General features: G+C 42.9%; 1 protein-coding gene across 1 annotated transcript; it reads left to right on the forward strand.

Moving 5' to 3' along the window:
• Nucleotides 1–8,402: 8,402 nt before the first annotated feature.
• Nucleotides 8,403–12,860, forward strand: LOC117808927 (WD repeat-containing protein on Y chromosome-like). The gene is made up of 2 exons (XM_034678599.1): nt 8,403–11,827; nt 12,179–12,860. The coding sequence occupies exons 1-2, from the start codon at nt 8,544–8,546 to the stop codon at nt 12,750–12,752; spliced, it is 3,858 nt and encodes a 1,285-aa protein (XP_034534490.1). The 5' UTR covers nt 8,403–8,543; the 3' UTR covers nt 12,753–12,860.
• The last annotated feature ends 585 nt before the right edge of the window (nt 12,861–13,445 follow it).

Here is a 13,445-nt window from a genome sequence, read left to right on the forward strand (position 1 = left end):
TCATACCATGAATGAATTCACTTCACATGCACGAATGAATTCACTTCATACCATGTATGAATTCGCTTCACATGCACGAATGAATTCACTTCATACGCGTGAATGAATTCGCTTCATACGCATGAATGAATTCACTTCATACCATGAATGAATTCACTTCATACCATGAATGAATTCACTTCATACCATGTATGAATTCGCTTCACATGCACGAATGAATTCACTTCATACGCGTGAATGAATTCGCTTCATACGCATGAATGAATTCACTTCATACGCATGAATGAATTCACTTCATACGCATGAATGAATTCACTTCATACGCATGAATGAATTCACTTCATACGCATGAATGAATTCACTTCACACGCGTGAATGAATTCGCTTCATACCATGAATGAATTCACTTCATACGCGTGAATTAATTCACTTCACACGCGTGAATGAATTCACTTCATACGCGTGAATGAATTCACTTCATACGCGTGAATGAATTCGCTTCATACGCTTGAATGAATTCACTTCATACCATGAATGAATTCGCCTCATACCATGAATGAATTCGCTTCATACGCATGAATGAATTCACTTCATACCATGAATGAATTCACTTCATACCATGAATGAATTCGCTTCATACCATGAATGAATTCACTTCATACGCGTGAATTAATTCACTTCACACGCGTGAATGAATTCGCTTCATACGCGTGAATGAATTCGCTTCATACGCGTGAATGAATTCGCTTCACACACGTGAATGAATTCGCTTCACACGCGTGAATTAATTCGCTTCATACAATGAATGAATTCGCTTCATACAATGAATGAATTCGCTTCATACGCGTGAATGAATTCACTTCATACAATGAATTAATTCACTTCATACAATGAATGAATTCGCTTCATACAATGAATGAATTCGCTTCACACGCGTGAATTAATTCGCTTCATACAATGAATGAATTCACTTCATACAATGAATGAATTCGCTTCATACGCGTGAATGAATTCACTTCATACAATGAATGAATTCGCTTCATACGCCCGAATGAATTCGCTTCATACGCCCGAATGAATTCACTTCACACGCGTGAATGAATTCACTTCATACCATGAATGAATTCACTTCATACCATGAATGAATTCACTTCATACCATGAATGAATTCACTTCATACCATGAATGAATTCGCTTCATACCATGAATGAATTCGCTTCACACGCACGAATGAATTCACTTCATACCATGAATGAATTCGCTTCATACCATGAATGAATTCGCTTCATACCATGAATGAATTCGCTTCACACGCGTGAATGAATTCACTTCATACGCGTGAATGAATTCACTTCATACAATGAATGAATTCGCTTCATACGCCCGAATGAATTCGCTTCATACGCCCGAATGAATTCACTTCACACGCGTGAATGAATTCACTTCATACCATTTATGAATTCACTTCATACCATGAATGAATTCACTTCATACCATGAATGAATTCACTTCATACCATGAATGAATTCGCTTCATACCATGAATGAATTCGCTTCACACGCACGAATGAATTCACTTCATACCATGAATGAATTCGCTTCATACCATGAATGAATTCGCTTTACACGCACGAATGAATTCACTTCACACGCGTGAATGAATTCACTTCACACGCGTGAATGAATTCACTTCACACGCATGAATGAATTCACTTCACACGCGTGAATGAATTCACTTCACACGCGTGAATGAATTCACTTCACACGCATGAATGAATTCGCTTTACACGCACGAATGAATTCACTTCACACGCGTGAATGAATTCACTTCACACGCGTGAATGAATTCACTTCACACGCATGAATGAATTCACTTCACACGCGTGAATGAATTCACTTCACACGCGTGAATGAATTCACTTCACACGCATGAATGAATTCACTTCACACGCGTGAATGAATTCACTTCACACGCACGAATGAATTCACTTCACACGCACGAATGAATTCACTTCACACGCGTGAATGAATTCACTTCACACGCATGAATGAATTCACTTCACACGCGTGAATGAATTCACTTCACACGCGTGAATGAATTCACTTCACACGCACGAATGAATTCACTTCACACGCACGAATGAATTCACTTCACACGCCCCAATGAATTCACTTCACACGCGCGAATGAATTCACTTCACACGCGCGAATGAATTCACTTCACACGCGCGAATGAATTCACTTCATACCATGAATGAATTCACTTCATACCATGAATGAATTCACTTCATACCATGTATGAATTCGCTTCACATGCACGAATGAATTCACTTCATACGCGTGAATGAATTCGCTTCATACGCATGAATGAATTCACTTCATACGCATGAATGAATTCACTTCATACCATGAATGAATTCACTTCATACGCATGAATGAATTCACTTCATACCATGAATGAATTCACTTCATACGCATGAATGAATTCACTTCATACCATGAATGAATTCACTTCATACGCGTGAATTAATTCACTTCACACGCGTGAATGAATTCGCTTCATACGCGTGAATGAATTCGCTTCATACGCGTGAATGAATTCACTTCATACCATGAATGAATTCGCCTCATACCATGAATGAATTCACTTCACACGCGTGAATGAATTCACTTCATACCATGAATGAATTTGCTTCATACCATGAATGAATTCACTTCACACGCGTGAATGAATTCACTTCATACCATGAATGAATTCACTTCATACCATGAATGAATTCGCCTCATACCATGAATGAATTCGCCTCATACCATGAATGAATTCACTTCATACCATGAATGAATTCGCCTCATACCATGAATGAATTCGCTTCATACGCGTGAATGAATTCACTTCATACCATGAATGAATTCGCCTCATACCATGAATGAATTCGCTTCATACCATGAATGAATTCACTTCATACGCGTGAATTAATTCACTTCACACGCGTGAATGAATTCGCTTCATACGCGTGAATGAATTCGCTTCATACGCGTGAATGAATTCGCTTCACACACGTGAATGAATTCGCTTCACACGCGTGAATTAATTCGCTTCATACAATGAATGAATTCGCTTCATACGCGTGAATGAATTCGCTTCATACAATGAATGAATTCGCTTCATACGCGTGAATGAATTCGCTTCATACAATGAATGAATTCACTTCATACGCCCGAATGAATTCGCTTCATACGCCCGAATGAATTCACTTCATACGCCCGAATGAATTCACTTCACACGCGTGAATGAATTCACTTCATACCATGAATGAATTCACTTCATACGCCCGAATGAATTCACTTCACACGCGTGAATGAATTCACTTCACACCATGAATGAATTCGCTTCATACCATGAATGAATTCGCTTTACACGCACGAATGAATTCACTTCACACGCGTGAATGAATTCACTTCACACGCATGAATGAATTCACTTCACACGCGCGAATGAATTCACTTCACACGCGTGAATGAATTCACTTCACACGCGTGAATGAATTCACTTCACACGCACGAATGAATTCACTTCACACGCACGAATGAATTCACTTCACACGCCCCAATGAATTCACTTCACACGCGCGAATGAATTCACTTCACACGCACGAATGAATTCACTTCACACGCGCGAATGAATTCACTTCACACGCGCGAATGAATTCACTTCACACGCGCGAATGAATTCACTTCATACCATGAATGAATTCACTTCATACCATGAATGAATTCGCTTCACACGCGCGAATGAATTCACTTCATACCATGAATGAATTCGCTTCACACGCGTGAATGAATTTGCTTCACACGCGTGAATGAATTCACTTCACACGCGTGAAAGAATTCACTTCACACGCACGAATGAATTCACTTCATACCATGAATGAATTCGCTTCACACGCGTGAATGAATTTGCTTCACACGCGTGAATGAATTTGCTTCACACGCGCGAATTAATTCACTTCACACGCCCGAATGAATTCGCTTCATACGCCGAATCCGCGCCATTCGCGTCGCCGAATACACGCGATACGTGTATTCACGCGATTCACTTCATACCATGAATGAATTCACTTCACACGCCCGAATGAATTCGCTTCACACGCCCGAATGAATTCGCTTCACACGCCCGAATGAATTCGCTTCACACGCCCGAATGAATTCGCTTCACACGCCCGAATGAATTCGCTTCACACGCCCGAATGAATTCGCCTCACACGCGCGAATGAATTCGCTTCACACGCGTGAATGAATTTGCTTCACACGCGTGAATGAATTCACTTCACACGCGTGAATGAATTTGCTTCACACGCGTGAATGAATTCACTTCACACGCGTGAAAGAATTCACTTCACACGCACGAATGAATTCACTTCATACCATGAATGAATTCGCTTCACACGCGTGAATGAATTTGCTTCACACGCGTGAAAGAATTCACTTCACACGCACGAATGAATTCACTTCATACGCCGAATCCGCGCCATTCGCGTCGCCGAATACACGCGATACGTGTATTCACGCGATTCACTTCATACCATGAATGAATTCACTTCACACGCCCGAATGAATTCGCTTCACACGCCCGAATGAATTCGCTTCACACGCCCGAATGAATTCGCTTCACACGCGCGAATGAATTCGCTTCATACGCCGAATCCGCGCCATTCGCGTCGCCGAATACACGCGATACGAGCCGCCATACCTCTACTCGCGTCTACTCTCCCCTCTGCATTGACCTTACATGTACTTCATTCGCGCAAATGATTCTATTCGCGTTTGGTGTGAACGCACCATAAGCCTATAGCAGCATAACTAAGACCTGGTCCAAGCCTGATCCAGCTCTAACTATAAGCTTTATCAAAAAGGAAAGTTTGAAGCCTACTCTTAAAAGTAGAGAGGGTGTCTGCCTCCCGGACCCTGACTGGTAGATGATTCCAAAGGAGAGGGGCCTGAGAACTGAAGGCTCGACCTCCCATCACAGTAGAACACAGAGATTCATGTAGTTTAGTGAATGCCAGTGATTAAGAGCTGGAGACTGAAGTAAAGGAGGCTCTACTGAAAGATAGATGCAGCATGCCAATCTTCACAGCACAATAGGAGTGAGTGTGGTCTCATCTTGTTTTGTAAAGTTGCACAAGTTTTACTTTTCCACTGGTGACGCATATCTGTGATTGTAATCACGGCGTAATATTCCACTGTGGTCATTTCACAGACGTCTTTGAATCACACGGATCCTTCCAGACTTTATTGCAAAGAACCGTCAAAGGTTGATTGTTTCTGGGTTGGTCTAAAATTCCCCAGGATGCTTTTTAACATCTCTTTCCTCGTTTGATAACCATCAGTTCAATCACGAGTTTTTTACGTGACTTGTTTCCTCTCGTGTTCTGGAAAGACGACTACAGGTATGGGTGTCACAGTAAAAACTAAAAGTCCCCTCAGTCCATTTGACTCTCAGAAGGCTTCGGACTTAGGGTGTCTGAGAGAAATGGCAATAGATAGAGACTTCACATCAGGTATGACAGATGATACACTTAAAATATGGGCCACAAAAGGGTTGACCAGATTTAGCCAGCCATATCTTCAGGTAAGAAGCTATTTAAAAAAAACACTGGGCAATAACAGAACTTTAAATGATATACACCCACTACTTACATACATAGCTGACACATACAATAAATTAAACACCAAGAATGTAGTAGGTAAAGGATATGGACTTATTCAAGGGGAGAGGGAGGAGCTGAGACTGAAAGCATTGACTAGCTGGGAGAATGAGTTACAAATTAACATATCAGAGCAAGAATGGGAAAACTTTTGCAACAACACCTGGATAACTACAAGCTCGCTATTCTGGAGTTCACCTGGAAACTCCAAATGAGATATTTCAAAACACCTGTGATTCAATCAAAATATAACCGCAATGTCACACCAAGCTGCTGGCGTAACTGTGGAGAAACTGAAGCCAACCACACTCATATATTACTGTGTTGAAACAGTACTGGTCTGCCGTCAGAGAGGAAATAAGGTTTTTAACTGTAATCTTTCCCTAAGTCCACAACATCTGCTCTTAGGAACCATCCCCCAGACACTGTGTCTTGAATCAGATAAATACCTGTATAGGATTTTAGGAATATCAGCAATGAAACAGGTGACTAAAAACTGTCTGAAACCGACCCCACCACAGATAACCAAATGGAAAGCAACTATTAATGAAATTCAAAACATGGAAAGGATAACACACAGGATAAGGAATTTAAGTGATATATTTGAGTCACGATGGAAAAGAATAACTAACATTGATATAACGTGGAGAGATGAATCAATCAATCAATCAATCAATCAATGAAGCTTTATTTATATAGCACCTTTCATACAAATCAAATGCAACCCAAAGTGCTTTACAGAAAAACCAGAAAGAAGCAGAAATGAAACAATGGGGAAGATAATAATAATGATGATAATACAAAATAATTAGAATACAAATTAAAAATAAACAACATAAAATAAGAGACTAATGCACACCAGAAATAAAATAATAATAAAATATGTGTAATTGAAATAAGTTAAAGCATCAAAATAAAGAATAAAAATAGTTAAAATAAATAGATTTAAAAAGGATAAGAGTTGAAAAATAAAACTAAGGCTAAAAATATCAATAAAACTGGGTAGATAAATAAAAATGAAAAATTGACAAATGAGAAATGTAAATATGTGTGTACTCGAGCATTGGATTTGAGCTAGAAACAGATGGTGAAGAACATTAACAGTGGAAAACACTAAAGCGGGGGGGTGAGTATATATATGTATGTATTAGGGGTGCAACAATACGTGTATCTGTATCGAACCTTTTGAAGCACGGCAGACGCACGCACGCACGCAAGCACGGCAGACGCACGCACGCAAGCACGGCAGAAGCACGAACGCACGCACGAACACACGCTCGGCAGACGCACGCACGCACGCACGCACGGCAGACGCACGCACGCACGCACGCACGGCAGACGCACGAACGAACGCACGCACGGCAGACGCACGCACGCACGCACGGCAGACGCACGCACGCACGCACGCACGGCAGACGCACGCACGCACGCACGACAGACGCACGAACGCACGCACGAACGCACGCACGCACAGCAGACGCACGCACGCACAGCAGACGCACGCACAGCAGACGCACGCACAGCAGACGCACGCACGCACGGCAGACGCACGCACGCACGCACGGCAGACGCACGAACGCACGCACGGCAGACGCACGAACGCACGCACGAACGCACGCACGCACGCACAGCAGACGCACGCACGCACAGCAGACGCACGCACGCACAGCAGACGCACGCACGCACAGCAGACGCACGCACGCACAGCAGACGCACGCACGCACAGCAGACGCACGCACGCACAGCAGACGCACGCACGCACAGCAGACGCACGCACGCACAGCAGACGCACGCACGCACAGCAGACGCACGCACAGCAGACGCACGCACGCACAGCAGATGCACGCACGCACGCACAGCAGACGCACGCACGCACAGCAGACGCACGCACGCACAGCAGACGCACGCACGCACGCACGCACAGCAGACGCACGCACGCACGCACAGCAGACGCACGCACGCACACACAGCATCAGAGATGCACGCACGGCATCTCAGATGCACGCACGGCATCAGATGCACGCACGGCATCAGATTCAGGCACGCACGGCATCAGATGCACGCACGGCATCAGATTCAGGCACGCACGGCATCTCAGATGCACGCACGGCATCTCAGATGCACGCACGGCATCTCAGATGCACGCACGGCATCTCAGATGCACGCACGGCATCTCAGATGCACGCACGGCATCTCAGATGCACGCACGGCATCTCAGATGCACGCACGGCATCTCAGATGCACGCACGGCATCTCAGATGCACGCACGGCATCTCAGATGCACGCACGGCATCTCAGATGCACGCACGGCATCTCAGATGCACGCACGGCATCTCAGATGCACGCACATGCACGCACGCACAGCAGAAAAAAAAAACAAGACAAAAAAATAATAATAATAAAAATAAATTATTAATAATAATAATAATAATAATAATAATAATACAAGAACACTTCTCCTGTTACAATAGATGGTAATCTATACAAATTGGAGTATATAAATACATTAAATACAGAATGTGAAAAGCACCTTGTGAAAAAAAAGAAAGACACTGCTTTCTAGTTCTGAATTAAAAAAAAACATCATGTAACCATGGCAACTGAGTTCTGACAAAAAAAAATCCCTTACTTTATGACATCATAAAGCATGGTCATAGTCCAGCTGAAAGAAGGTATACCACAGGTCTATAAAGGAGAGCTCTTTACTGCTGCAGCTTTTAGCAAACACCAACACTTTTAAGAGCTTTGTTATCTCTTTAACTGCTGCAACTTTTAGCAAACACCAACAGTTTTAAAAGATTTATCTCTTTAACTGCTGCTGTTGTAGGAACGAAAAATGACAAGCCAGGAAGTTATGGAAAAGGACTTCTCAGAGGAGGCTCCTGTGAAGAACACAGACATGGAGTTTACTGCTGAGGATATTCCTCGGATTGTGAAGATATTCCAAGAGGCTGATGCTGATGGAAGCACAGGCCTAGATGTGGACGAATTCCGGGAGGCGATGAAAAAGATCGATATCAATGCAGACGACAGCGATATGGAGGCCCTCCACATGAAGATTGACACAAACTGTGACTCTGTTGTGGACTTGGAAGAGTTACTGACCTTCCTAGAGCAAAAAAACAAGACCGCAAAAAATATGGATTCCAAAAAAGTCTTCCCTAAACCTTTAGAGATCGTGAAAACGAAAGATCGCAATCCTATAGTGAAAATGATCTTCTGTCCTTTAGAAGGCGTCAGTGACCCCGACCATTACTTCAAGGATCCAACAGAACAAGAAAGACCGTTTGTGGAAGGCCAATATCACTCCATCACCTCCGGGGGTGTCGTCAGTTTCTGGTCCGACAGGTTTGACAGTCCTCGGACTTTGTCACTGTACAAAGATAAAGCAAAATTGCCTTTCTCTCACAAGAAGAAAGTCTGTGTGAACGACGCGGTGTTCCTGCCAGAACTGTCACAGTTAGCTGTGTGTGGTAATGACAGAGAGGTGAAGTTCTATAAATACATCGAAAAGTTGGACATGCTTTACATCAGCCACAGTTTGATTGTGGAGGACCAACTAGTGAGTTGCATGAACTACTGGTCCGACGGCACCAAGGCAGTGTTCGCTATGAGTGACACTAGGGGGTTTCTATATATTTTTACCTCTAACAATGTACGTGCCTATGGCCTCTTCTGCAAAGAAAGCTATGAAGAAATCTCTCTGATGGATTATCCAACTGTTTATGTTTCTTCCCTCATGGAAAACACATCTCCAAGATTTATGAATGCCAAAGTCTCCACCTTTAAAGACAGCTGGAACCAGATCACCCAGATCAGCTACATTCCATCTCTTAACTCACATGCGGTTTGTTGTAGCTCATCCAAAGAAATGATCCTTGTTTCCCTGTCCAAGCAAACCAAACTCAGAGCCCATAAGACAACCTTCAGGAGTGACCGATGTGGGGCGTTTTTCACCTGTGTTGAATACCTGCCTGGTAATGAACGCCTAGTGACTGGTGGTATGAATGGCTCATTGTACGTGTGGATTCCGGATTTCCCAGATATGTGTGAACAGGTACTGAAAGGACATAGAAAGCCAATCAAATATATCATGGATAACAAACTGGACAAAGTACTTATCAGTATATCCGAGGACAAAAACGTACGTGTGTGGAACACAGTGACCTTGGAGTGTAATCAAAGTATGTATGTTGACAACCTGCCGAGGTCCCAGATGACGGGGGCTTATTATAACACTCTTAACAACGAGCTAGTCGTGTCAACCTCACACCATGTTGTAAAAAATCTGGGACGAGGAACCGATTTATTCCAGAGATTGCTAACATCCCATGACAAGCCCCTGTGCGCTGCCCTCTACCACAGCATTTTCAAACAGCTGGTCTCTGTCTGCCAAAACGGCGTGGTAAAAGTGAGGGACATCACAACTGGAAAGGAAATCATACAGTTCAAAATCACTCCAGACCAGCAAGAGGGTCTCTACGCTGTTACATTCGATGGTCCACAACGCAGACTGATTACAATCGCAAAGGATGGGAAAGTAAAACTGTGGAACTTCAACACCGGACAACTGCTTGATGTTCTACCTGTCACTGTGCAGAAGGAGGTCACAGCTATTCTTTGCAGAGAAGAGAAAATCTACGTGTCAGGAAGGAACTCCAGTACCATTTTTATCCTGGATCTGGAAAATAATGACCACAGCTTTTTGGAGCACGCGTTTTTAACAGATATCTCCTCCATGGATTTCTATGAGAACACACTGACTGCCACCTCCAGCAACGGAAACACTGTTGTCTGGGATGTTGAGGCTGAAAAGGCAATCTACTGGATCAATCCGAGCAAGAGTCCCCAGACAAATATGGTGAACGCAAAAAGTAAAGAACAGATGGGACGGACAGGAAATCTGCGTGCTCTGAAGAGAAAGAAGAAAGTCAAATGCACTGGAACAACAAACCTCAGTGCACTGCAAGGGGAGATGGATTGTGTGAAATCCTTACATTTGAAGACCAGGGATAGCAAAGCAGACACAGCCACACTGCTGACCTCTGCAGACGGCTACATCTTTGCCTATTCTCCTAAAATCAAGGGAGGTCTGATAGGAAAGTTCAGGGCAGTGAAAGATGATGGTGCCGTCATTACCGCCATGACAGTTGATGTTGAGGAACATAGTTTACTTGCAGGGGACAGTAAAGGGAGGGCCTATGTGTGGGACATCCAGAATTTTTGGGATGGAAAACAGTCATTCAAAGACCCATTTGAGGACATCAAAGGATGGAGAGTGTCAGTGTGTCCCCCCCCTCTGTTGGCATCCTGGCAAGCTCACCATAAAAGGGTGGTGGATATCGGGTTTGAATCTACATGTGGGAACATATTCACTGCAGGGTATGACTGCAAAGTGGAGCTATGGACCAAAACAGGCCGCCACATAGGCCTCTTTGGGAAGGACTCATGGGATTTAACGACTTCCAGTCCTCAAATGAGTGATGACCTGGAGTTCAAGGAAAGACCAGGCACAGAAGAGGATAACAACCAGAAGCAAGCAGAAAGAGCAGGCACGTGGACGCATGATGACCAGGAGCTAGAAGAAAATCCAGACATGATATGGGACTATGAAAACTCTGATGAATGCAAGAAAGTTGAAAAACTACTTCGAGAATTGGAAGAAAGGTATGGAAAACCTGGCAAGAAGAGCCAGTGCACGGCTGAACTGCTGAAGACTCCGATGTCCAAAGAGGAAATGGACAAAGCAGATGGAGGGGCAATGAGGGTAGTTCCAGAGTATGATCTAGCTAAAAAAGACAAGGATGAAAACGCACTCCGCAAGTTGAAGGCTAAACCGCCAAAGCCTAAACCGCCAAAGCCCCAAGATGAACCCTTGTTCTTCTGTGGATACAGACTCTGCCCACCTGACCCCTTGCCAGAAACTCAGATATATAGCCGAAGGGCCAAATATGGACGTGTGATCAGGATTCAGCAGAGAGAAATAGTAAATGACAAGACCTTCACACCATGTCCACCAAATGACAGGACCTTCACACCATGTCCACCAAATGACAGGACCTTCACACCATGTCCACCAAATGACAGGACCTTCACACCATGTCCACCAAAGCAAGACAGGTTTCAGCAAACACAAGAGTGTGTTGGTCCAACATCGACCCATGATCTGCTTCAACAAAAGCAAGACCCCGCAGAGCTGGAGCTCACAACAGGCAGTCCTTCCAGGAGCTCACACTTCACCCAAGGACCAAATCCTTTACTCACTAAGAGGTCTAAGCTACCACCTAACACCCTTAATCAACAACCTGAACAAAAACCAAAGCCGCTTCGTTTCCCACCAATCCATGATAGGGTTACCAAGCTTACCACAGGCTGTGACAGTCCTTCCAAATATGGACGCGTGCTCAGGATCCCGCAGAAAGAAATAATAAATGACAGGACCTTCACACCATGTCCACCAAAGCATGACAGGTTTCAGCAAACACAAGAGTGTGTTGGTCCAACATCGACCCATGATCTGCTTCAACAAAAGCAAGACCCCGCAGAGCTGGAGCTCACCACAGGCAGTCCTTCCATGAGCTCACACTTCACCCAGAGACAAAAAACTTTACTCACTGAGAGGTCTAAGCTACCACCTAACACCCTTAATCAACAACCTGAACGAAAACCAAAGCCGCTTCGTTTACCACCAATCCATGATAGGGTTACCAAGCTCACCACAGGCTGTGACAGTCCTTCCACGAGCTCACACTTCACACAGAAACCAAATCCTTTGGCCATTAAGAGGTCTAAACTACCACCTAACACCCGCAATCAGCGACCTGGACCAAAACCAAAGCATGTTTGTTTACCACCAATCCAGGATAGGGTTACTCCGCCTACTACAGGCCATGCTAAGCCCTCTGGTTACTCGGGTTACATATTCGTTCTGCCCAACCCACTGACGTCCAAACGCACCCAAAAAGTTGTCGTCCTACCACCAATACTTAAAAAGATCAGCACCAACATCCGCCTCAGCATACCAGGCCATTCTAAGACTCATTAATCAGCAACATCCACCTCCAACGTTTTGGTTTACTCCGAGCACTTCGGTTTTCCCAAAACATCAAATGATATTAAAGTATCAACAAATAAATTCTAAGAATCAACATTGCATACTGTGATTTCCTGTCTATATTTAGCCTTGAGTGTTTGTGTTTCTTTCATGTACAGAGCGTATGCACTGGTGTCACTCTCTCACCAGGTCACCTTCCATTACTCAGACCTAATCCAGCAGGGATTATTAAAAACAATACACCCAGTTCTGCATTGCTACTAGGCCAACTATGTATATATGTGTACACATATGTATAATAATATTAATAAAATAATAACAATAATGATAATTATGGTAATAATAATATAACAATAATACTAATAACAACAACAATAATAATAATAATAATGATAGTCATAATAATGCTGATAATAATAATGATAAAAATAAAATAATAATAATGATGATAGTCATAATAATGATAATAAAAATACAAATAATAAAAAAACAATAAAAATAATAATGATAAAAATAAAATAATAATAATGATAGGCTTAATAATGATAATAAAAATAATAATGATAAAAATAAAATAATAAAATAATAATAATGATAGTCATAATAATTATAATAAACATAATAATAATACAAAATAATAATAATGATAAAAAATAAAATAATAAAATAATAATAATGATAGTC

This window comes from Notolabrus celidotus, unplaced genomic scaffold (assembly GCF_009762535.1).
Source record: "Notolabrus celidotus isolate fNotCel1 unplaced genomic scaffold, fNotCel1.pri scaffold_181_arrow_ctg1, whole genome shotgun sequence".
In the NCBI taxonomy this organism is placed as follows: domain Eukaryota; kingdom Metazoa; phylum Chordata; class Actinopteri; order Labriformes; family Labridae; genus Notolabrus; species Notolabrus celidotus.

Coding starts and splice junctions, on each gene's coding strand:
- LOC117808927 (XM_034678599.1), top strand. CDS start 8,544: ATGACAAGCCAGGAAGTTATGGAAAAGGACTTCTCAGAGGAGGCTCCT. Junction 11,828..12,178: donor TGTCCACCAAAGCAAGACAG/GTTTCAGCAAAC, acceptor AAAGCATGACAG/GTTTCAGCAAACACAAGAGT.